This window comes from Culex pipiens, chromosome 1 (genome assembly GCF_016801865.2).
Source record: "Culex pipiens pallens isolate TS chromosome 1, TS_CPP_V2, whole genome shotgun sequence".
Taxonomy (NCBI): Eukaryota; Metazoa; Arthropoda; class Insecta; order Diptera; family Culicidae; genus Culex; species Culex pipiens.
Window position 1 is genome coordinate 85,416,137 of NC_068937.1, and position 25,115 is coordinate 85,441,251.

Genomic DNA, 25,115 nt, shown 5'->3' on the forward strand with positions numbered 1-25,115 from the left:
TTTTCTGAACAAGATGCTCCTCTCCCATCCCGTGAGAGCAATCCGCCAAAAGCCGGCCGCGTGCTTATAAAAATGGCGGTTCGCGAACGCAGCCGTTCATTCGCAGTTCAATTTCGGACCGAATCGGACCGTCGCCTCTCGTTAATCGGTGCTGAACGTCGTGATCGTCTAACCGTTTTAACGGTTTGTGGGTGTTGGTTTCAAGGTGAAAGTGCATAATCCTTCCGGAACCATGGACTCTTGCTTGGATTACACGAGAAAGTGCCTCAGAGTGAGCAGAACAGGTTCAGCAGAGAGGAGTCAAAAGTAAACCGGAAGAGTGACTTGTGAAAACTTAACCGTTACGAAAGTAAACGTGGATTGGCCTGGAAAGCAACCCGAGCACCGCACGAGGATCCGATTATGAAGCTGGTACGTTAGGGTCATGCTGAACTTACTGGTTATTTCTACACAAAAATATGGTCTGGGAATGATGGTTATAAAACTGCAACTAAGTGTCTTCTTTATAACGCTACAATTACAAAGAATTAAATGTGGTATAACATTACACTGTTTTACCACAATTTTTCAAATGAAACTGGTGGAAAAGCATGGTCAATCAAGTTTTCAGTGATTATCATTCTTCTCCTTCAATGAAAGAGCTTCACTCAGGTTTCAAAATAGTTCAACAAACAAATAAATCTAGCTTACATGGCGGAACAAATGTACCTTCACTGCTCTCAATTCAAAATCACATCCTCGAGCTCGCGAGATTGGCTGGGTGTGGAGTGGAAAAACACGTAAACACCGATAATAACGGTCACTTCCTCCTCCTACCACATGTTTGCTGCTCGAGCAGCAGTGTTGCCAACGCAAAAATGGCGACGAAGGGGAAAAGGTTGCGGTCGCGACCAGCATCATGCACTGGTCACATGGTGAGCCCAACAACGCCCTTTCTAGTTTGGGTATTCCTGAAATTGATGGATCGTTATTTTTTGCATAACTCATTAGTTTAATTTCAAAAAATTGAAATCCAAAAAGCTTTAAAATTTTGATGTTGCAAAAGCCGTTTGTCATTGCATCATACATCACGAATTTTAAAAGAAACATATCTTTCGGTAGACAATAGTAACTGTCACTCATATTCAAACTGTTGACCTGTTGTCCACAATCACCTCAGTTGACAGTTTGTGTCTGATTTGCGGGGGCATGACCTCCGACACTTTTTTTCTAAAACAAAAATAAATTTCACTGTCTCCATTTCATTCCGAATGATCAGGGGTAAAAAAATAATGAAATTTCAAAGGAAATAGAAAAAAAAAAACAATAAGCTAAAAAAAATAATATGCATTTTCCTGCGTTGATAATCATTTTTGGCATGATTGAACCAGTTTAAAAATATTGAAATTTGTTCTAGCTAAGGGGTTTTTTTTTCAAAACTAATGAATGTGAAACAACTGTACTGGTGTGTAATGCATTTAAAAAAAATATTTATGCTTCTTGCGTTTTCTGAAAACATAATCAAAGGATTTTCTACGAATTATAAAAAGTTTCCGCGTAACTTGTGCACGGTGTATTTTTTCGAGACCTCAATGATAAAAAATTCGGTAGGGGAGATGGGGGTAAGACGGCCACCCTAAGGTAAAAACTCATTTAAAATCAAAATAAACCATTATTTTCAACTCCAACTTAGTACAGATCCTAGTTGGAAGTCTCCTTTATAGAAATTACCTAACTTGGTATCTTTGAAATAAACTTTTCTATACTTTTTATTGATTTCAAAAAAGTGTGTTTTTTCGATCCTTCCTCCTCTTGCGGGGGTAAGACGGCCACCGTATTTTGCAACTTAGATAATTAAGATAAAAATACATAAAAATCGAATATTTTTATCTAATACTGTTAAGGACATTATCACCATGACTGCGAAATGAAAAGCTTTTAGTAATATACTCCAAAATGTTTTTAAAACAGTTTATAATCAAAGAACTTTTTCCAAATGATAAATATTACGACACATTGGTGATTACGGCAGTTTTTTCATAATTATCAAAATTTTGTTAACAAACCACTTTTTAGCTTTGCAAAAAGTGGCTCAAAGTAACCTATTTTGCCTAAGGTAAAATATCATTAGATATTTTGGTAACTTTTATCATGTTAAGTAGTAAAACAAGCGCATGGCCGTCTTACCCCGCCTGGCCGTCTTACCCCCACCTCCCCTATGTCTGATATTTGGCACCGTGAAAGAAGGGCTCTTTCCCGACATTTTGCGGTATATACCGAAATATTTCGTCGGGGGGTCTAGTGCAACTTTTTTTTTTGAAGATTTTTTTTTCGATTTTATGGGATATTTGTTCAAAAAAGTCACAGAAAATCGGTGCATTCATGTTGATATCATTCAAACTTCTTATTAATATGCCTTGGGGATTCTAACCAACTATAATTGACCAATATTTGACCTCCAATAAAAAAAATCGAACCAAATTTACCAGATTTCTAGCTTTCTTTGAAATAAACCCAAAATCCAAGCTGGAAACCCCGATACGACCGAAAGTAAATCTTTTCTTTGTACAATTTGTCATGAAATAACAGCAACACATTGCCCGGATACAAATTTGAGCATTAAACAATGCAAAACATAGATTATTTATTTAATAAGCTGTTTATTACCCAATAAGTTCCGAAAATTATTTTTTCAATCCTTGGCCACATAACACCATTACATTTTTAAACATTTTAGAATCAATCACATTGTAGAAAACAGTTTTCTGAACAAGTTCCATAAAAAAGTATCACTTTTGGTTCAATATAAGCAGAGATATGCCCAATTTCCTGAAATAAATAGTGCCTTTCTCCAAAATTTCTTAATTTAATTACCCGGATAGGCAATGTGTTGCTGTTATTTCATGACAAATTATACAAAGAAAAGATTTACTTTCGGTCGTATCGGGGTTTCCAGCTTGGATTTTGGGGTTATTTCAAAGAAAGCTAGAAATCTGGTAAATTCGGTTCGATTTTTTTTTAATTGGAGGTCAAATATTGGTCAAATATAGTTGGTTAGAATTCCCAAGGCATATTAATAAGAAGTTTGAATGATATCAACATGAATGCACCGATTTTCTGTGACTTTTTTGAACAAATATCCCATAAAATCGAAAAAAAAATCTTCAAAAAAAAAAGTTGCACTAGACCCCCCGACGAAATATTTCGGTTTATACCGCAAAATGTCGGGAAAGAGCCCTTCTTTCACGGTGCCAAATATCAGACATACCGAATTTTTTATCATTAGTTTGTTCTAAAAAATACACCGTGTGTGAACATAAACTTCGTTGGACCAGAATTTTCAAATATTTTATCGCATTCCAGCAATTAATCTCCTATTTAATACAGCACAAAGCTTACCAAATATGACAATAATTCTTAAAATTAAACCTAATAAAATTTAAGTTAATATTTGATTGTGCACATCACACATCAATTTTATTTAAGTTTTTTTTCCGGTCATACCTATTCGGATGAACTTTTGCCAGTTTTTGGGCTATACAAGAGAAGTGTTTAGATTTTTTTCATTGCTTTTACTAATTAATGTAAATATTAATATTCTAAATAACCCCCACAGTCTTATTGCAACAGTCTTCATTACCATTACATTTAATTAAATGGCTGGATAAAACGTTTTTTTTTATAAATATAGAGCTTATGGCATTGTGTTTTTTGGCCAATGGCTTTTTTTTTTCTCATAAGGCCGTTGCAAATATTTTTCAATGTTTTTTGTTAAATTTACAAGAAGATGGATAAACTTTGTTCCCCTAGAAACAAGCTGTAGAAGGAAAGATGATTATTATTCAATACGCTTAGAAAAAATAGATTTCATTATCAACAATAATTCCGCAATTCAAACTTAATGATCGAATGATCGAAGCTCACTACAGCAATTTTCCATAGTGCTAGACAGTTCCATAAACCTTTACCTTAACCTTTACCCCGTTGGTTTGACACCAACTATTATCAAACGAACGAGGTCAATTTTTAGTTTGACACCCTCTTTACACAGAGCTCACACTAACTACCAAACCTTTGGTTTGAAAGTATTAGTGAGTCCCGTGTAAAAAGTGACAGATGGTCACTTTATAGTTTGACTTTGTCAAACCAACGGGATACAAACTAAAGAAGTGTCAAACGAAAAACTGACACTGTTGCAACTAGGGGACCATCCACAAACCATGTGGACACTTTTTTGGAAATATCAACAACCACCCCCCTCCCCCGGTCATCGTGGACAATTTCCATACAAATAAAATATTTTTGTATGGAGCGTGGATAATCTCCAATCCCCCCACCCCCCTAAGATGTCCACGTGGTTTATGAACGATCCCTAGATGGATTTTTGAAAAAAGAAATGTCAATGAATTACGTATGTTTTTCTACTCTTATGTGACCAAATCGGTAAAGCTTTAGGCCCTAAAGTTTAGGGGGTAAACTTATATAAAATCACTTAAGGGGTTACATACATGTAAAACGGCAAAAATGTCTGTGGTTGGTTTGAAGACTCGTTTAAATGGTCCTGTGTGCATGACGATGGCCGATTTACAAAATGTTTCTTTAAAATAAAGAAAAATATATTTTTGAGATGCACATCAATACAAAATCGCCTTTTTTGATTTTTGTTTTTAAAAAAAGCTAAATTTCAAAATCGGGCTACGTCATGCACACGAGATATAAGAATAAACCGTCTATTATTCAGTTCAGTTATGAAATATCTTCATTAAACTTTGAGGAGTGATTGAAAATCATTAATATTTAATAATTTTTCTGTAATATGAAATTTAGGGCTACAAGTTCGGTACAAATTTAAAAGTATATTTTTAAAGCAGAATCAAAGAAAGCAATACTAATGTCCCTGTTTAGACATCAATCCCGATTTGCCCCATTTCAAGGTAGTAGTTTGTTTGAAAATGGCTTTTTTTAGTCGCCATTAACCTGCTCTTTCAACATCATTGTTTGTTGTAAACATGTTTCTAGACTAAATTTTCTATTTATTGCAGGGACTAATCGTAACCATCGTGTTATTGATGACTCACCACGCGCACGCAAGGGCCGTTCGCCGATCATGTGGCAAATATCTAGCAGACCGGATATACGATATTTGCAAAGCCCGGGGTGGCTACAGCCAACTAAGTGCGGCTCCTAGCACCACGACCACCACCAGGGCACCTGAGCTGAGCCATCGGCGCGTCAGACGGGGAGTGGTTGAGGAATGTTGCCGTCAGAGCTGCACTGATGCCACCTTAATTCAGTATTGCATGGAAAGTGCAGTTGAATCTGCCGAAAATGCACAATTTGAAGGAGGTTTGGACCCGAACAAATCGGCGATGCCGTCACCGACGGAGAGATCTACAAACACGGTAATTGTTACGAAGTGATGCATGTTTGTTCACCTGACTTACGGTTTGATTTGTTTTAGATTTTCTCGACCAAGTTCCCGATCCGGAACACCGTTCCGTTCGAGGTGGGCACCGTACGGCCAGAGTTCAACAACATTAATGCAAAATATGTCGTCAATCGACGGAAACAGTACTACTAACTCACTGACCTCTGCTGGTGGAGGGTTACTAAAAGTGATTGAAAAAATACTTCATTGAATGAAGTGTGGCTGTGATTATCTTCTTAGTTTAGAAAAAAATACAATTTCTAGTCATCAACGAAAGAAAAAGTTAACTATATTTGTTTTGATGACCACCACAGCCATCGACATGGCCAAAAACCGATTATTCAACCGTTTTACACACTGTAAAAAAATAATGTAAATTTGGAAGCTGTAATTTTGGAAGGTTGAATATTACCTCTTTTATGATGTAATTTTAGCTCAATTTAGACTGAAAAAGTGACATCACACCAGAAAAGTGGTAAAATTACACATTTCCAGAGGTAAAATTACACCTTTTTCTGACATAAAAGAAGTACCCCTTCCCAGATGTAATATTACCATGATTTTTTTTTCTGTGTACTTTATAAAAGCAATAGGACTCTTTATTTTTCAAACTTGGTTTGCTAGCCAAAATTTAGAGTCAAAACTTTTTCACTTTGTTCACGGGAAGCTTAAGCTGAGCATGGATCCCGGACGATCAGGAGGCCGCGACGCCAGGTCCCGAACTTGGCACCGTTGCCGTTGGATCCCAGGAAGAGAGCTGAGATGAATCAACCGCGGCCGGGTTCCAGCCAGGAGCCGAGACCGCCACCACCGGGCTTCAGCCAGGAGCCAAGACCAACCCAAGAATCAGCAGTTGAGGAAAATGGTAATGATCTTTACACCTCAACCGAACTCCTCAATATTTTCAAACAGATGTCCACTGCGTGGATGCAAAACCAAGACCCAGCAGATTGAAGTGCTGACCTCGTTCGTCATCCAGTATGGATCGTAGGTCCCTCAAGCTGCTGAATTGGAACGCTTGCTCCATTAGGAGGAAGAATTTAGAGCTGGTGGATTTTCTTCGCGAGAAGGAGATCGACGTAGCTGCCATCACGGAAACTCATCTGAAGCCCGGTGAAAAAGTTTATCTGCAAAACTACAAGATCGCGACGCAGCTCGATAGGACCACCTCTGGAGGAGGAGGTGTGCTTGTCGCTGTTCATCTTGATCTCAAACCACGCCGGCTGCCAAACTTCAAGCTGGACATCATCGAGGCCGTTGGGGTGGAAATTCCCACTTCGGTTGGCCCAGTACTCTTCATTGCTGCATACTGCCCACGTCAGGTGAATTCCAGAGATGGTTCAGCAGCAAAACTGAAGGGCGATATCCAGAAGCTGACACGGCGGAGCGCAAAGTACATCATTGCTGGTGACCTCAACGCGAAGCATGAAGTTTGGGGCAACAGCAGGAGGAATCGGAACGGAGTGATTCTGCACAACGATCTGCAAAACGGATACTACAACGTTGTGAGTCCAGATCGTCCAACGAGGGTGGCTCGGTCTGGGAATCACTCAATCATCGACTTCTTCATTACCAATATGGCTGAGAACGTGGCTTATCCTGAGGTGTTTGAAGAGTTGAGTTCTGATCACTATCCGGTGGTTGTGGAGGTTGGAGCTTCCGTTACTCCGCAGCGGCAACCAACCCGGAAAGATTACCACAACGTTGACTGGCAGCAGTTTCAGCAAGTGGTCGACAGCAACATCGACTATGATCAACACCCGGAAACTTCTGCCGATATTGATCGTTCGCTGGAGGTGATCCAGCAGGCTATCAACCAAGCAGAGGCTGCCAACGTTCGGGAGGTTCCTGTTAATTTTAAGGTAACTGATATTGACGTAGATACTAAGCACTTGATTAGACTTAGGAATGTTTATAGGAGACAATATCAACGGACTGGGGACTATGACAAAAAGATTTCAGTAAACAATTTGAACAAAATCATACAAGACCGACTTGACAATATCAGAAATCAAGAATTTTCAAAACATGTAAGCCAGCTTGGGAATTATTCAAAACCATTTTGGAGACTTTCAAAAGTTCTTAAAAACAAACCAAAGCCTATTCCTCCTCTTATTGTTGAGGATTCTCCTTTGATTACATCCGAGGAAAAGGCAAATGCACTTGGGCTTCATTTTGTTAGTTCACATAATCTTGGCGCTTCCATGACCAGCCGTAAAGAAACATCAGTTGCCAATAGTATTTCAACAATCAATGACTCTACCTTTGAATTTCCTGCAGATTCCCATGTTTCTGGTGAGGAAGTCAAAGTTGCAGTTAAACAAATGAAAAATATGAAAGCTCCTGGCTTTGATAACATTTTTAATCTAGTGTTGAAAAAACAGAGTGATCAGTTCTTTCAACATCTAGCCAATATTTTCAATAAATGTTTGCAACTTGGTTACTTCCCCACCAATTGGAAACTGGGCAAAGTCATACCAATTTTGAAGCCTCAAAAAGATCCAACATCGCCAACAAGTTATCGTCCCATTAGTCTTTTGAGTAGTCTGTCCAAACTCTTTGAGAAGGTCATCTATTCAAGGCTTTTGGATTTTACCAACGATAATAATATAATTTTGAATGAACAGTTTGGCTTCCGAAAGGGGCATAATACTGCTCATCAGCTTACGAGAGTAACTAAAATCATCAAGCAGAACAAGCTTGAGTCTAAATCAACTGCTATGGCTTTGTTGGATGTTGAGAAGGCTTTTGACAATGTTTGGCATGATGGTTTGATACATAAACTGTATTTGTACGGTTTTCCAATGTATCTTATCAAAATTATCCAGCACTATCTTTCGGAGAGATCGTTCAGGGTTTTTCTGAATGGGATTGCTTCTGGAGTATTCAACATTGATGCTGGGGTTCCCCAAGGAAGTATTCTTGGCCCACTTCTGTACAATATTTTTACATCTGATTTGCCTACTCTTCCTGGTAATGGTGTGTTGTCACTTTTTGCTGATGACACTGCCGTTATTTATAAGGGTAAAATAACCAGATATTTAGTTGGCCGTCTTCAGAAGGGTCTTGACGTTCTTTCCGAATACTTTGGCGACTGGAAAATTCGCATAAATGCAGCCAAAACTCAAACCATCATTTTTCCTCTTTCCAAATCGGCCAGATTTGTCCCAAAGGATGATGTTTTGATTAAAATGAATGATGTTTTGATACCCTGGTCAAAGGAAGTTGTCTATTTAGGTCTCATACTTGACTCGAAACTTTTGTTTCGACAGCATGTAGACAAAATATTGAACAAGTGCAGCATTCTCATCAGGTGCTAGTACCCTTTAATTAACAGAAAATCAAAGCTTTCTTTGAAAAATAAGTTAGCAGTATACAAACAAATAATTTACCCCGTTATTGAGTATGCAGTACCTGTTTGGGAGTGTTGCGCTAGAACTCATAAATTGAAGCTCCAGCGTGTCCAAAATAAGGTACTCAAAATGGTTTTGAATGTTCCTGGCTGGACAAGATCAAGTGAGGTTCATGAATTAGCAGAAGTAAAAATGTTGGATCAGAAGATTCAAGAAAAATGTTTGAAGTTCAGGGAAAAATGTGCTATATCTGAATACCCCTTGATTCAAAGATTGGTTTAGTTTATGGTAAGTTTAAGTTAGTTTTAGGTTAGGTTATGTTTTCTTAACATTTTTTTTTCTTTTTTCCTCATTGTACCTAGTGTTACAAAAATGATAAACCATATGCTTTTAAAGTTATAAAAATGAACAGTGTTTAAATCACGAATAGCAAACTAAAGCTGAAGAGCCACAGCTGACCACTTATTATGTAAACCAAATGTAATTATTATAAGAAAGATTCAATAAAGTATATTTAATTCAAAAAAAAAAATTCGGACGATCAGGAGGCTTGCGCAAGCAAATAGGGCTGAGGGGTGTTGCGAATCAAACATTGAAAAAGTTGAGATGCGATCGTCAGGCTAGTTATCCCTTCAAGCGAACAAGTCACAAATTATTCACATTTCCTTCTCGAATAACCCCCGTTACATACACAGAAAAAAAAAATACATGGTAATATTACATCTGGGAAGGGGTACATCTTTTATGTCAGAAAAAAGGTGTAATTTTACCTCTAGAAATGTGTAATTTTACCACATTCCTTGTGTAATGTCACTTTTTCAGTCAAAATTGAGGTAAAATCTAGATTACTTTTTCAAAACAACCAATGCGCCATGGGTTTCCTATGTACATAGGACCTTTTGAAAAAGTTAGCGAGAAATAACATCATAAAAGAGGTAATATTCAAACTTCCAAAATTACAGCTTCCAAATTTACATTATTTTTTTCTGTGTAAGCTGTCTTCAGGTGCGCTGCCACCTAACTCGATTCTGAGCTTCATCTCTCCAATTCCGCATTGGAACTCCAACACATTACAGATCTGCCTTGACCTAGTTCAAACTCCTTGCACGTGGCGAATTCCTCCGCCACGTTGCAACGGTTCCAACCGTTACATTAAACACCAACTTCACTTGATTGGTATTCTGGTTCGGTTGGCGTGCTCACATTTCAACTTGTCCCCCTTTTTGTAGATCAGGCATAATTTTCAAACTTATCAATCCTCTGGTATCTTGACTATCAAGTGGGGACAGACAGGCCCGAGTCAGTTTATCCGGGAATTCGTTTCTCCAACATAATATTCCATGGCTACTCGCGGTCGGCTGTATCATATGCTGTCTTGAAATCGGTGAAGATGTGATGTTTGGGCACTCACGACATTTCTCGAGGATTGCGCCCGCTTGAAAGGCCCCCATGAAGCACCTTGCATGGAGTGACTGCTGACGGCAGGGAATCCAGGAGAGGATTTTGTAGGCCGCGTTGATTAGCGTGATGCAACGGTAGTTGCCGCACTGCCCACCATTGAAAAAACGGCTAATATCACCTTTTGGCAAAAACGAGTTATAAGCACCAGGTGGTAAAGGATGTCCCAACGCATCTTCTGAAACTTGAATTTCACTTAAATAGTGCTTAGATTTGGCTGCCGATGCGAAAAACCAATCGGCTAATATGCCACTCTTATGGGAAATTGCCTTGACGGAGATTTGGTGACAAACACTAAAACGCATTTTTCTCGGAATACTTGATTTGGCATAATAGCCGAATTTTCAATTATGGGCAGCGCAGTACCGCTTATCTTATCCAGGTTTTTAAGCGAAGATGGCGTTCGAATGTTGAACGTCCGAAATGTCAAAATCGCGCAGTAGCACCAACATTAGAAAAAAAAAATGCGGCTGTCATGCCATGGCACACTTTTTTTGTAATGTTGGTACCACTGCGTGATTTTGACATTTCGGGCGTTCAGCATTCGAACGCCATTTTCGCTTCAAAAGCTGGATAGCAGCTCTGTTGTTCTTCAGCTTCCTAATATCTCTCTTCATTCACTGGGAAATGTTCACAAGCTGGGGGCGCTCCAAGATTGACTCCTACGCCGTCTCCGCTCGCTTCATCGCAGTTGAGGTGCTCGTTGAAGTACTGCCTCCACCTATCCTCGCTTCTGCCCATGATCAGGTTCATCTTGCTGTACCTACACACATCGGCTTGCGGCACAAAGCCTTTGCGAGACTGGTTGACATTTTCGTAGAATTTCCGCGTTTCGTTAGCTCGAAGTTACGATCTCGGTCTTCTTGCTGGCTTGAAGACCGCGACCTGCCGATTCATAACCTGCTTGTATCGATCGCTTTGTGTAGCTTCTTGTCGGCGGTAGTCCGTTAGCACCAGGATGGACCAGGGGGGCAGAATGGGCCACCCTTGGTTTTGGGCTTTAGAATGGATTTATATCAACCGTAAGGCAAGAGTCTTGAGCAATTCCAGCCCAAAACAGGAATTTTTTAGGTACTTTTTTCTCGACCCTCTCCGATTTCAATGAAACTTTGTAGATATGTTATTCTAGGCATATATAAGCCATTTTTGTGTATATGGAGTCAGTTACACTCGATAATGACATTTGAGAAGGGCGTAAGTGTTTTAAATATTTTTGTGTTTCGTAATTTAAATATTGCTGTATCTCGAAGCCGTTGCATCGTATCAAAAAGTGGTCAAAGACAAACTTGTAGGAAATTTGACGGGCTTTCCGAAAAAATACACTGAAAGAAAAAAACATTCCACTTTTATGAGATTTTTTGATTTTTAAGTTTAAAAGTCAAATTTGAAGGTGAGCCCACGATTTTTTTTTCGTTCAAAATTTTTGTGAGAATAGCCTAATATGCTACAAAAAGACTCACGAATGGAGCAACTCACCTAAAAAAATACAAAAATCATTTACTGAAACTGTTTTTTTGAAAAGTGCTCTAAACGTCAAAATTTTCAAAAACCGAATAAGGGAATCGATTTTCCAGACAATTTTACATAAAAGTCTCCATATTGACCATTGTCCTAAGTCCAATCCTTGTGAAGTTACAGCGGTTTTAAAAATACAAATGTTGAAAAAATAGGGTTTTTGATAGTTTTTGGCAATTTCTATATGACAGACTTGATTTTTCAGTCTCGAAAATATTTTTACCGGAAAGCTCGTCCAATTTCCCATAAGTTTGTCTTTGACCACATTTCAATTGGATGTATGGGCTTACAGATGAGCAATTCTCGCTGAAACCGTCCCACTAGATGCACATGTTCTCAAATCGTTACGGCAATGTTCTCATTCGATTCGGCGCACCAAAAAACCATAAAAACAACCTTCGAACCAATGAGAATGTCCGCCGTTAGCCAACTGTAAATAAAAGCTTGTTTTGAACAATGGATTTTTTCGAAAAAATGCCCTAATTTGGAGAAATGATATCTCCCAAAATACATTACCAAACGTCAAAAAGTTATATATCGTTGGAAAGGTAATCGCGAGGGCTTTCTATCGCACTTTGATAAACATTTAAAAAATCATGTTTTCAAGGGTAATTTTCAAGGTTTTTGGGAAACTTACTCTTAATTTTGAATTTTGACCGTGTTCGCAACCACTTATCGTTACGGAACCATTTTCATTCGAAAGATTGGACGATTTTGCATAAAATCAACTTGAGAAAAGTAGTGTAATGAAATAGTTTTCGTATAGTAATTAGCGGATGAAAGAAATTGGTCAAATTTCAGTTAAAAATAACCATATCTCAGACTTCAGAAATGAGCCTTATTTACAGTCAAAACAAAGCAGGATTGTATTTTAGCCGAATGTACAGTTATCTGAGGCAAATCTGGACATATAGGATGAATAGGGACAGCTATTTCAACTTTGTTTCACTCATCAGATCATATTTTTAATTTGTTTATGTAAAAACAAACATAAACAAACAAGTTTCTAAATTTTAAGCTTTTAAGTACTCTAAAAACTAATGTCCTTACTTAGACTGTAATCTCGATTCGCCACATTTCACTGAAGTAATATTTTATGTACAGACTTCAATCGTGCACAAAAATGTGCAAGGTTGAAATCATTTTTTTTTTTTTTGATCAAGTTAAAATTTGGTGGGGCTGTTGATACCATCAAAACAAGCAAAAAACTCGATTTTCGTCCAAATCGGACTACGCGCGTTTATTTGACACCACCACAAAGTTTCGCTTTTTTTTGTAAACAATGTTAAAACTCTTCCTAAACCTTTCCCTTCATATCTCTTAAACCGTAAGCGTTCAGATCGAGCCAGAACTCACTAGAAAGATAATTGGACGTAGAATCAATATGTGTTGTTTTTCAATTAAAACTATTTTCAGTGTCTTTATGTTGCGCAAATGAAAATTTTTTACTTGGTTTTCATATTGAGAGCAATTAAAATTAAAGTTCAATGAATCCCAAAATATTTTTTTTACGGAGAATAGAGAAGAGCGTGGCAAAGGTAAGCACCTAGTGACAATCATTCTGTCACCGATGACCATACACTATTTTTGATTATTTGTATGTACCAAATGGTACCCCTATCACTTGCCTTCAAAATGTAATACCGTCAACTGGGGTGAATTGGGACACATGGGGCGAATTGGGACAGCAGTTTTAACCATGTTAGAGCACAATATTTTGATTTTTCTGGTTGGTTTCGGATAGAACATACTCAGACCAACAAAATGTACATCCATTTCCATATTTAAAACCTTTAAGTGCTCTAAACACTGCTGTCCCTATTCAGACTGTAGTCCCGATTCACCCCAGATGACGTCCTAGTGCCTCAAATCGCTTTTATGTCGGGAACCAGGCAATTACCAGCAATTAAAAAATTAAGTGCGTAGCTTCGCCCGTATGTGGGGCAAAGGGATTTTCCACTTTTTTTTTGTTTTTAAAGTTAATTTTTCAGCCTCAGATAACTGTACATTCGGCTAAAATACAATCCTGCTTTGTTTTGACTGTAAATAAGGCTCATTTCTGAAGTCTGAGATATGGTTATTTTTAACTGAAATTTGACCAATTTCTTTCATCCGCTAATTACTATACGAAAACTATTTCATTACACTACTTTTCTCAAGTTGATTTTATGCAAAATCGTCCAATCTTTCGAATGAAAATGGTTCCGTAACGATAAGTGGTTGCGAACACGGTCAAAATTCAAAATTAAGAGTAAGTTTCCCAAAAACCTTGAAAATTACCCTTGAAAACATGATTTTTTAAATGTTTATCAAAGTGCGATAGAAAGCCCTCGCGATTACCTTTCCAACGATATATAACTTTTTGACGTTTGGTAATGTATTTTGGGAGATATCATTTCTCCAAATTAGGGCATTTTTTAGAAAAAATCCATTGTTCAAAACAAGCTTTTATTTACAGTTGGCTAACGGCGGACATTCTCATTGGTTCGAAGGTTGTTTTTATGGTTTTTTGGTGCGCCGAATCGAATGAGAACATTGCCGTAACGATTTGAGAACATGTGCATCTAGTGGGACGGTTTCAGCGAGAATTGCTCAGATATAAGCTAATTTATTATCCAGGTTACTATACTACACTGAAAAAATATTATGTTTTCAGTTATGAGCAATGTAATTAGCTTATATCTGTAAGCCCATACATCCAATTGAAATGTGGTCAAAGACAAACTTATGGGAAATTGGACAAGCTTTCCGGTAAAAATATTTTCGAGCCTGAAAAATCAAGTCTGTCATATAGAAATCGCCAAAAACCACCAAAAAACGTATTTTTTCAACATTTTTATTTTTAAAACCGCTGTAACTTTACAAGGATTGGACTTAGGACAATGATCAATATGGAGATTTTTATGTAAAATTGACTGGAGAATCGATTCCCGTATTCAGCTTTTGAAAATTTTGACGTTTAGAGCACTTGTCAAAAAAACAGTTTCAGTAAATGATTTTTGTATTTTTAAGGTGAGTTGCTCCATCCTGCATTTTTTGTGAGTCTTTTTGTAACATATTAGGCTATTCTCACAAAAATTTTGAACGAAAAAAAATCGTGGGCTCACCTTCAAATTTGACTTTTAAACTTAAAAATCAAAAAATCTCATAAAAGTGGAGTGTTTTTTTCTTTCAGTGTATTTTTTTCGGAAAGCCCGTCAAATTTCCTACAAGTTTGTCTTTGACCACTTTTTGATACGATGCAACGGCTTCGAGATACAGCAATATTTAAATTACGAAATACAAAAATATTTAAAACACTTACGCCCTTCTCAAATGTCATTATCGAGTGTTACTGGCTTCATATACACAAAAATGGCTTATATATGCCTAGGATAACATGTCTACAAAGTTTCATTGAAATCGGGGAGGGTCGGGTACAACCGATTCCCTTTTTGACATGGAATTGCTCTCTTATAAAGGACGTCAAATAACATCACCACACCGAAAAAGACGTTTGAATTCATTGTATTTTCGAATTATGAGCAAAAATGTAAATTTATTGATTGAAACCACGCAAATGTTGTTTATTTCGAGGTTTTCAAATAAGCTTTCTGAAAAGTTGGATTGTTTGAAAAACTTTTTCCAATGCTTATAATGTTTCTAGATGTTACTACCAAGGTAAACAAACAATAACGGAACCTTCAAATCATTTAGAGGCTTGGTGGTGGAAGTGTTAAATTAAAATCCACTTGGGGGCAGAATGAACCACCCTTTTCCTGCCTTATAAAAACAATTATGCCCCCCCCCTGCCCCTACTGCGAATGAACTAATTGTAACATGATTATTCACTAATAAAAAAACGAATTGAATTAAATTGAAAGGTCCTATAAACATATTAAACACAACAGTTTAAAGGTCCTTTTTGGACCGAACAGATTTCATGATAATGAAAGGAGTTTTCTTTCAAAAAAGTTACAACCTTTTTTTTGAAGTGTAGTGTTATATATGTATATATTAATAATCAATGTGTTGGGTTGAACAATAACTTTTTTTTTCCACGAGTGTCAATAATTGGTTTTCATTTATTTAAGACAACACGCCAGGATTTTCATCGCAGAGATAGTCATAATTATTTTTGTTTAGTTTAAATTTCTTTCGCGATCCCGTGCCGTACAGCAACTTTCAGCGTTCCGTCTGGTCTGGTGTTTACCTCTAATACTAGGCTTGTTTCTGTTAAGGAATGGAGTTTCTACAATGCAACTGCCCACTTTGATGCTCCATAAGAAAAAGTAATTATAATTTGCTTTAAAAAAAAACTTGTTTGAAAAGATAGTTCCATTATGCACTTAAAACGAAGATTGGATTTTGTTTAGGCGGCCGCCGATTTCTCCTGCAGACACTTTTGCGTGTGGTTGATTTTGTCACCCAAGCTTAAAGCCATGCCCTGGTGGAGAATTGCGAATTAGCTTGTTTTTTTTAGCAGAGGTGGTGGAAAGAAGAAGAAGTATTACCTGACTCTTTGCCCGTATCCGGATGTGTCCCGTAACCGGTGCGTCCGGTCGGTCCAGCGGCTTCTCAATGCTCAGGTTGGCCAGAGCGTCCTCACCGAAAATGGATCTGAAGCAGTATGCGTTAGGAATCGAGCGTGAAATTTTGCCCCCCTGAAGAACTCACCTAGCGTACATGTTGGCGGCCATGAACCCGCACTGGCCGGACAGGGCCTTCTCCGGCGTCAGACACTTCATGTTGGTCGACTTGAGCAGCATCTTGAGATACTCGTGCAGATCGGTCAGCGTGGTGTTGACCGAAACCTTGTTCTCCCACTCGAACTCGACCCACATGGTGCGGAACTCGGTGTCGGTGCAGCTCGCGGGCAGGATGTAATCCATGATGTCGATGTGGATCGTGTTAAGCACGACCACGTTGGACGAACCGGTTGTGTCGTATACTGTGAAAGTGAGGAATTACGATCACGTATGCAACGCAAGCCTTTTTTGAATAATCTTACCAATATTGCCAAAGATGATTCCGTTTTCGGTCGAGGAAACTTTTACGTTTGCTTTGATGTTGCAAAAATCATGCGGGGCCAACACGACCGGATGGGGCCGTTCAACGAGCTTCAAATCGCCCACGGTGGCCAGTTCCAGGGTGCAATTCTGCAGCGTGTCGCTCGTTTGGTTCACAATCAGCACGTCCAGCACGATGTCGTACTGATTTACGTGCACGTACGCTTCGGCGTAAACCGGATCGGAAAAGCCCGTCAACTGGGTGACCTTGTTGAGCTTGTTGTTGGGAGATGCCACATCCGACAGGGCGGTACTCTTCGTTCCGGCCAGGGCCTGATTCAAGCTGGACTCGAAAACGTTTTCCCCAAGTTGGTCGTTCTTTCCGCTGGAAAGCTGCGTGAATGCGATCGGATCGTCGGGCTGGATTTTGGCGGCGACCTTTTGCTTGTCCTTCTGGGTTTGCTGTTCCTCTTCGTTCTGAGCGCTCAACATGTTGGCCAGTGCATTACGGCACGATTCCCTGAAGATTTCCACAATTTCCGGCGTGCGCAGGCTGAGCGTCTTCAGACAGAGGAAAATGCGGTCCATGTCGTCATTCGTGATAGCCTTCGTAGGCAGTCCGGATTTTCCCAAGTGCAGAATCGAGCTCATTATCAGCATCGCACTCGAGCAGAGACGGTTTTGCTTCTTCTCGTTCGACTCAAGCTCGATGAAACGCAGCACCAGCTTCGTGAGGGTCGCGGCCAGCGTAGTGCCGATAAAAAAGTCCCCGTCCATCAGATATTGGCGCAGCGGGGGACGTTCCACCTTCTTGGAGACGCTACAAGAGAGATAAAAGTTTTTAAATTGTTCATTTACCGGATTCACTGTTCAACTTACGGCGCAACGCTGAACGCACTCTGCGTGGCGTACGTTCCGTCCGATGTGACCTTGTTGTTTGGCACCGCCACACTATTTGGCGCCTTATTTTCATCGTTTTCGTTTCCTTCGCCAGCGAGACGGCGCTGTTCAGTCTCCACGATCGGAACCTCACCGAGCGTCTGGTTGATGCTGGTGATGACGTCCAGGATGTCCTTGACCGTGGTGGCGTACTCGCCCAGAATCCAGAGAGTAGCGCGTTGAATCTTGGACGATTTGATGGCCGGGAATGCCTCGAGCAGTTTTTCGATGACGAGCGGTTGCAAGTGCGGGAACTTTTGGATTGCCTCGCGCACAAAGATCAGCACGTCGGCCGCCGCCAATTCGTTCGAATCGGACAGGAATTCCACCAGCACCGGTATGACCGTTGCGGCCACGTCGGGGAACTTGATGCAGCAACTGTGCAGCGTACGCACCAACAGTTGGCGATACTTTCCAGTGTCCTCGTGCTCAATGTTGTGGGTTTTGGAAACCTCCTTTTTGAGCACCAAAACCATCTCTTCGATATTGCGCGATGAAACCAACTCCATGGCAAGTGTGAGAGTTTTGCGGCGAACTTCAATATCTGTAGCCGACAAGACGCGAAGAATGTCCATGACCAGTTCCTGCATCACACGCTCCATGTTTTCGTTTTCCTTCAGTGCAATCAGACGATCCAGGACAATCAGTTTTACGTTATTATCGCTCTCCTTGATGATCAGCTCGATGTAACAGCTGACGGCCGCTTTAATGGCCGTTGGCGCAGTGGAAAGTGTCACGAGAGTTCCAGCGGCTTCATAGCGAACCGCGTTCGAGGAAGAATTTAGCAAATTGTAGATGCAACGAATGAATCGTGAACGCTCGGCTGGGTTCGCATGGCACACCTTGTAGATCAGCTCAACGATGACCAGCTGCAGAATGTCGCCAAAGTTATTCACCTGATCCAGGCACGAAGCCAAATAATTCAACGCTCGCTCTTGATCAGCATGAAGCAACATCAGGAAAGCGTTCCGCTTGCACGACATGTCCTGCTGCGAGTCCAAAAAGTTGGCCACCAGTTCCGGACCGTCCGGCACGAGCCACTCAAAGTTCTTGTAAATCGTGAATATAGCCAAAACAGCATTCCTCCGCACATACGAGTGCCGGTGCTCCAGACAGGCACGAATCGCCGGCATCAGCGGTTCCAACAGCTCCGGTTCCTTCAATTTGCACAAAAATCGCAGCGTCGATCCCCGCAGAAACTCATTCGGATGCTGCAAATCCTTCCGGTACGCGTCGCACACCAAAATCATTTCCTGCAGAAGCTTTCCATCCGGCGAGGTCTTCGGAACAATCTCCCAGTAAATCAGCAGCAGCTTCTTGATGGTGTGATTCTGCAGCGGCAGAACAAACCGAATTATGGTCATGAGCAAGCTTGGCAGCCGCTCGCCATTCAACAACAGCTGAATCACCCGCTTTAACGTATCGATCTTTACATTCAGCTCGCCTTTCTCTGTAAAATACAAATAAGTCAATCAATATTTTAATAAAACTCAAATCCAATTCTCACCAAGATCCATCTTGAGCTGCATCTCATTGTATGGCTCCGTCTCCTGCGCGTTGATGATCGTGTAGCACGGTGCTTCCGAGAGGGACATTTTGATCCGATTTCAGCCTGGCCGCTTATTTCAAAATCCAAAATTTGCAATCCTGAAAAAAGAAAACAACAAACTCAACACTCAGCACAATGTACTAAAAATCCTCCCGCACAGCGATGACAGCTCAGCAAGTCCAACATTGCGCCCCTCACCCCTCCACTACAACACCCCCTCGACGAACCCATCCGGGTCAAATTTTCGCCGAACAGTGCAAAACTTGCAGGCGCACTTCACGACCGAAATTCACTCCTTCCGCGCAAACTTTAAGCGAGACGCGTAAACTGCACTTTTATACGTACCTGGGTTGGGCAAGGGACGAAATTACAAGTAAAATTGTCGACTTAATTTGCACAAAACTTTTCAGCCAGCTCGCATGACAACCAGATACGTGTACAGACTTCACTTTTAGTACCCCCACTTTTAGAACATGGTCGTCGCCGATGTTGACGTAGCGCTGCAGCCCCGGTGGAAAAAATATGCCATGCTATACAAATATTTGAAAGTACTCCAAAAAACAGTATCAAATAATAACAGAATAAGGCAAAAAGTTTTAAAAATCTTTACATTTTTTTTTGGTACGTTCGATTGATGGCTAGTTTCACACTGAGTGCCGCACTAAGAGCTGTCAAAGTGTTTGTTTGAAGAAACCCGCGTTAGTTCCGCACGAGTTTCACCGCCATGTTGGAACTGAAACTCTAGTGCCGTTCTCGATATTTTTTTCAGTTTCATGCGAGTTCCACGCACACTGACAAATGACGTTCGATTGAACCAAAACTGGCACCGACGAGTGCGGCACTCAGTGCCGCACCGGCTGTTCAAACGAACGTACCATTTTGGACTCGAGTTTCTAAAGGAACCATGGCCCTTTTTTGTGGCCATGGTTCATTCGCTCTTTTTAGTGACTCGCTCTTTTGTGACCCACCTCTACACTCAACCACCGGTGGTTGGTCCCTTTTTCGTTAGACACTTTTTAGTTTGTACCCCGATGGTTTGACAAAGTCAAACTGAAAAGTGACGAACTGTCACTTTTTACACGGCACTCACGCACACTACCAAAACATACGTTTGGTAGTGTGTGTGAACTACGTGTAAAAGGGGCGTCAAACTAAAAAGTGACCCCGTTCGTTCGACAACAGTTGGTGTCAAATAAACCAATAAAGCAAATCGCTTTATTTCATTGCAGTTTTCGGAGAGTCCTTCAAATGCTAATGCTAATGCTTTAAAAAAAAAACTCCAGATATTAACTTTAAATTTATGTTTAAAAAAACAGAGCCGCGGTTCTTTTTGAAACTCCGGTCTTTTGAAAGGACCGTTCCTTTATCGAGAAATTCAGAATGTAAAAAAGAGTTCCCATAATATTCTCCAAATTTTTTTTCGCGGAAATCAACGCATTTGGGTCCTATAATTAAGCTTTAATTTGTGATATTATTGTTCACAACGATACCCAGTTAACTCAATCGAAATTCTGAAACGGAATTCAATTCGAATCGTTTACATATTCCGTTTCAAACGCAACAACCGGTACGTACACGGAATCGGTTGTTGCGTTTGAAACAATATACGAAACAATTCGAATTGAATTCCTTTTCAGAATTCCAATTGAGTTAAGGCTAGTATGGAGATCGAAAGGAAAGAGGTCAAGAAACAGCTTTACGGACAGCAGAACAAAGGAGAGGGAGCGTTTCTTGGGGCTTTTCTTCACCCTCTCTGGCTTGGTTTCGCTGCCGCTGCTGCCCATTTGAAATTTTTCTTGACCGATTCCTTCCGAAGTGCATACACCGCTTTAACTGGGTAAAGCTTTGTTTTTTTTTTTGTTTTGTTTTTTTTTTTTTGAGTACAATGACCCTTTGAACGACCGCAGAGGATTTAAAATGGATTTTTTATATCAATTTTGGAAAGTTAACTTCGCGGCCCTTCTTGACAGAAAAGTTCCTACATAGTGCTATGGGACCCTATTGCGTAACATAAAAAGCGACTTTTTCCAAAATCCTTATGTATGTTTGGGTGCTCTCCTCATTCAAGCATTCAAACGTTTAGGTTCATGAAGAAATCTTGACATAGCGAACGCCAAGACTTCGGTTTGAGCATAATTTTTGAAATAATTCAATAATCCAATAAAAGAACATCAAAAATCATTCCATGCTTTAAAATTTTGAAAAAGAACAAGAAAGCCGCTCATTTCATTGAGCGACCGAAAATGTGCGGCTCCTAAAGAAGAGGTGGCTCTACATTTTCTAAAATGTATTTCTTATGACTGGTTGTTCAAATATAACGTCCATAGCTTTTCCAGGTTTGTTAGGATGCGTTACCACAGGATACATGACTTGGTCATTTCAATTGAAAGGTTCTACAATTCTCTGAATTGTAGTTCTATACAAACATAAAAAAATTGAAAAACAACAATGTTCAATGCAGAAACGAGCGTCATTTATTGAAATGGTAAGTTCAACAATCGCTGAGCACAAACTATGTACACAAACAAAAATTCTAGCCTTTTTTATCCTGTGGATCAACAAACACATTGGTACAATTTATCTACTATCACTAGTATTGAGGAGATAAATTAGGGCTTTTGAGACGATGCCAGCTCGTCCGTTCTCTGCAGGTTCGTCGCTGTCCGACTCTGCGTCGTCTCTATAAAAAACCTCATTTTCAATCACATTTAACGCTTGTGTTACCAGGCCAGAATTACCACTGGACGTGGGGTAGGGTGGCCTATCCGGAATATACAACGGTTGCTCGGCGCTGTTCTTCTTGCCGGTCAGCTCCGACAAGATTTTTGGCGTCCATGAGGATTTTGATTCTGAAATTGAAACAATGCCGTTTTAGTTCTATCTTTTGAAACGGTGTTCTAATGTCTCTCTACCTAAATCTGCTACGACCCGAGCCATTTCACGGATCTGAGTATCTTGGCGTTGCACTTGGAAAATCAACTCGTTGATTGTTGCTTGAAGTTCCAGCTTTTCCTGCAGGACTACTTCCTCCTTGTTGGCTTCCTTTCGAACTTGTCTGCAATGAAATGTATCGTGAGAATCGAGATGTTATACCGAACTGTTTTCCCCTTTTCTTACCGTTGGTATTCCAGCAAGAGCAAGCCGGCACCGATGGTGAAAATTACGATTTCACCCAACAAATTCGCACCCAGCTCAATGGCCATCGCCTCGTTCAGTACCGGAACTGCGGTAGGTTTGCCCAGGTTCATGGCCCACATTTTGGTCTTTACCTCCATCCAGTTGTAGAATTGAGCCGGTGGCATGCACACGTACTTCCGGAAGAACGGACTGTTTTTGGCCCGTGCCTTCAGCAAACTTGCGATCGGCTTGGAAATCTGCTTCATGGCAAGCACGCCCAGTTTGGCGGCCGGAAAGGCACCCACGACCATCTTTGGGCCTTTTGTGCACTTCTTAGATCCGTTAACAATTTACCCGTATGCCAAGACAGCAGAAATTCACTAGTTTTCGCTGATTTCTTGCAAAAGTTGGAAATCTTGTCCCGAAAGAGTTTATTTTTATGCAATACTTTGTTGAACTTGTCCGCCGAATGCGTGCAATTTGTGGATGACAGTTCGGGAGTACACGGATATCGTTAAAACCACATTTATGTTTCCATTTTACACATTTCATAAATTTATGAGGCGACCTCGAAAATGCATACAATGTAGAAAACCGCCTCGTTTTTTTGTTTCTAGAGTTTTTTTTAAAAAAAGGTCCTATAAGCTATTGTCTTTCATATGTTTATAGGACCTATTCAAAAAAAAAACTCTAGATTTGTTTAACCCTAGATTTAACCCTTTCAGACCTGATTGGCAATATGTATAAAAGGGAGCGTTCTTTAATTACGTAACGCAGTTGGTGGTGCGAGGGGGGGGCGATCCCTAAGTTTCTATGGGGCGCGGGTTCGATTCCCGCCTTTTCCTTCTGGCCTTCTATCGGATGGGGAAGTAAAACGTCGGTCCATTTGCGTAAACAATTCTCACCATTAGGGTGACAATAAAAAAAAATCAACATACCCTCTGACTCGATTCCTAATGCAAAAATAAGTATCTGTGCCAATTTTGAGCCAAATCGGTTAAGGCTAAGGGTTCGCTTTTCATCGTTGTAGCACAGACAAACAGACGGGACACTCGAGTGCAGAACCATCGTCCTTCAATAACCGGGCCAAAAACGGTCATTTCAAATACAATATAGCTTCGGCTAGAGAGCCTGGATCTTGGCCTGGATCTAATAAGATCCAGGCTCTCTAGCTTCGGCATCCACTCACCCGGCGCTGATGGCGCTGCTGTCGTGACAGCTCGCCTGTCTTTCCTCAGTGTGTGTAATGTGTTTTTGTTGTCGTAAAGTTGAGCGTGAGCACGTGGCAGCAAATGAAAACAAAACAAAATACCGTAAACCGGGGTGACTTTGATAGGATTTCAATTTGTTTTTAGAATATTTTCCAACAGGTAAGGTTTTTCTTAAGATTATTATTTTTAAAACATGTACTGGGGTAGGCCACACAAAGTCAATGCACTATTTCGGAAAAAAAGATTTTTCAATAATGTTTAGAAAAATAGTTACGTTAAAAATTCTTAGTTTGAATTCCGGGGTGACTTTGATAGTAATATTTTTTCTTGTTAAAATCATATTTATGATGTTCAAACATCATTTGTACGTTAAATGTACCATCACTAAAGTAGCTGATATTGTTCGGGACGACCGAATAGTGTTTGCCCCCACCCGTACGTCGAGAATGACTACGCCCCTGCGCAACGGCAGAGCTGTCATCCACGACGTCAACAACAACGAGTTTGCCGCTCGAACCGCCCAGCAACAAGCTCGCGTTGAGCGCGCTCGCCACAAGTCATCCAACCGTCGGACGTGCCGGACGCGACGCGCAGCAGCAGAAGTGAAGGAAGGAAGAAGAAGAGTAATGGTAAGAACAAGATTGTCCGTCAGGCCTGAACGCAAACGCAAAATTTTGCGCCTGTCATTATAGTCTGCCAGTCATCGACCATTGATCGAAGCAACCCCTGCAGATTGTTCGACTGACAGTTGATGGAAAAATCGAACTGGCACAGCGTTCTGCGTTCACCACTGCGTCGAACGGACAATCTTGTTCAAAGCTTAAGAACAAAGTGTTGTAGGTGAAAATAGAGAAAAGTGAAAGTAGAATCTTCTGTGCCTTTTTCTTTGGACCCCCTTCCGACCTTAGGGGGGGGGGTCCACTCCGAGACACTGGCCAACCGTGGCCGGTGCGTAAACAGATATAGTTTTTAGAAAAATCAATGTTTATATTTAGTTAATTAAGTGTATAAGCTTTTAAGCACAATACATATAAATTTTAGGTAAAATTGTTAAAAAGTCGGAATTTTGCCTGAAATTTGTTAAAACTTGTTTTGTTTATAAAATTATCGATTTATATTGCATATTATACTGAATTCAAAACGCGAATCACAAGTTTTCACATTTTACATGAAATTTGTTCAACTGAAATTGCCTATAAATTTGGAGATTTTTTTTAATTGTGTTTCAAAAATACATATTATTTATTACTTACAAACTTATTTAACATTCTCCTAGTGAAAAATTGTCCAAAGAATCCGAAAATTCATTCCGTTTTCCGATTAAAAATCATGTTCATTGAGAAAATCATGACACTTTGAGAAGTTTAAAACAATGACTTTCATCAACATTTTCATAACTATAGCTAACTAACTTTTTAAACTTGTCAAAATTTTATGAAAAGTTCTTCTTGAGGTACTTTGAACACTTCTCTACCACGGTCAGTATGGTTCTAAACCATTCCTTACGTATTTTAATTGTACTCTTCATTTTGCGGAAAAATCCCAAACCTATCAAAGTCACCCGGCTATCAAAGTCAC

General features: G+C 40.0%; 3 protein-coding genes across 4 annotated transcripts; 1 reads left to right on the top strand and 2 right to left on the bottom strand.

Moving 5' to 3' along the window:
- Window positions 1-112: 112 nt before the first annotated feature.
- Window positions 113-5,689, top strand: LOC120428790 (bombyxin B-1 homolog). The gene is made up of 3 exons (XM_039593887.2): window positions 113-411; window positions 5,022-5,381; window positions 5,441-5,689. The coding sequence occupies exons 1-3, from the start codon at window positions 403-405 to the stop codon at window positions 5,558-5,560; spliced, it is 489 nt and encodes a 162-aa protein (XP_039449821.1). The 5' UTR covers window positions 113-402; the 3' UTR covers window positions 5,561-5,689.
- Window positions 5,690-15,707: 10,018 nt separating this feature from the next.
- LOC120428781 (coatomer subunit beta) lies at window positions 15,708-19,713 on the bottom strand. The gene is made up of 7 exons (XM_039593868.2): window positions 19,555-19,713; window positions 19,168-19,307; window positions 17,601-19,110; window positions 16,724-17,541; window positions 16,390-16,663; window positions 16,227-16,332; window positions 15,708-16,159 (listed from the first exon to the last, which is right to left on the bottom strand). The coding sequence occupies exons 2-7, from the start codon at window positions 19,253-19,255 to the stop codon at window positions 16,085-16,087; spliced, it is 2,871 nt and encodes a 956-aa protein (XP_039449802.1). The 5' UTR covers window positions 19,256-19,307; window positions 19,555-19,713; the 3' UTR covers window positions 15,708-16,084.
- A 1,947-nt stretch (window positions 19,714-21,660) lies between these two features.
- On the bottom strand, window positions 21,661-22,822 carry LOC120428782 (putative OPA3-like protein CG13603). 2 transcript variants are annotated; one of them, XM_039593870.2, is made up of 4 exons: window positions 22,327-22,822; window positions 22,122-22,264; window positions 21,948-22,058; window positions 21,661-21,889 (listed from the first exon to the last, which is right to left on the bottom strand). In XM_039593870.2, exons 1-4 carry the CDS (start codon window positions 22,635-22,637, stop codon window positions 21,819-21,821), a joined length of 636 nt encoding a protein of 211 aa, XP_039449804.1. In that variant the 5' UTR covers window positions 22,638-22,822; the 3' UTR covers window positions 21,661-21,818. The 2 variants fall into 2 exon arrangements, with proteins under 2 accessions (XP_039449804.1, XP_039449803.1); XM_039593869.2 differs by having other exon boundaries at window positions 21,661-22,058; window positions 22,327-22,821.
- Between the last annotated feature and the right edge of the window lie 2,293 nt (window positions 22,823-25,115).

Excerpts from the sequence above, each read along its gene's own strand:
- LOC120428782 (XM_039593869.2), bottom strand. The coding sequence starts at position 22,637 with ATGGTCGTGGGTGCCTTTCCGGCCGCCAAACTGGGCGTGCTTGCCATG. Across the intron at positions 22,265-22,326 it reads CTCTTGCTGGAATACCAACG|ACAAGTTCGAAAGGAAGCCA; the intron begins GTAAGAAAAGGG and ends ATTTCATTGCAG. Across the intron at positions 22,059-22,121 it reads TCGGGTCGTAGCAGATTTAG|AATCAAAATCCTCATGGACG; the intron begins GTAGAGAGACAT and ends TTTCAATTTCAG.
- LOC120428790 (XM_039593887.2), top strand. Across the intron at positions 5,382-5,440 it reads CGGAGAGATCTACAAACACG|ATTTTCTCGACCAAGTTCCC; the intron begins GTAATTGTTACG and ends GATTTGTTTTAG.
- LOC120428781 (XM_039593868.2), bottom strand. The coding sequence starts at position 19,255 with ATGTCCCTCTCGGAAGCACCGTGCTACACGATCATCAACGCGCAGGAG. Across the intron at positions 17,542-17,600 it reads AGTGCGTTCAGCGTTGCGCC|CGTCTCCAAGAAGGTGGAAC; the intron begins GTAAGTTGAACA and ends TCTCTCTTGTAG. Across the intron at positions 16,160-16,226 it reads GGATACGGGCAAAGAGTCAG|GGCATGGCTTTAAGCTTGGG; the intron begins GTAATACTTCTT and ends ATTCTCCACCAG.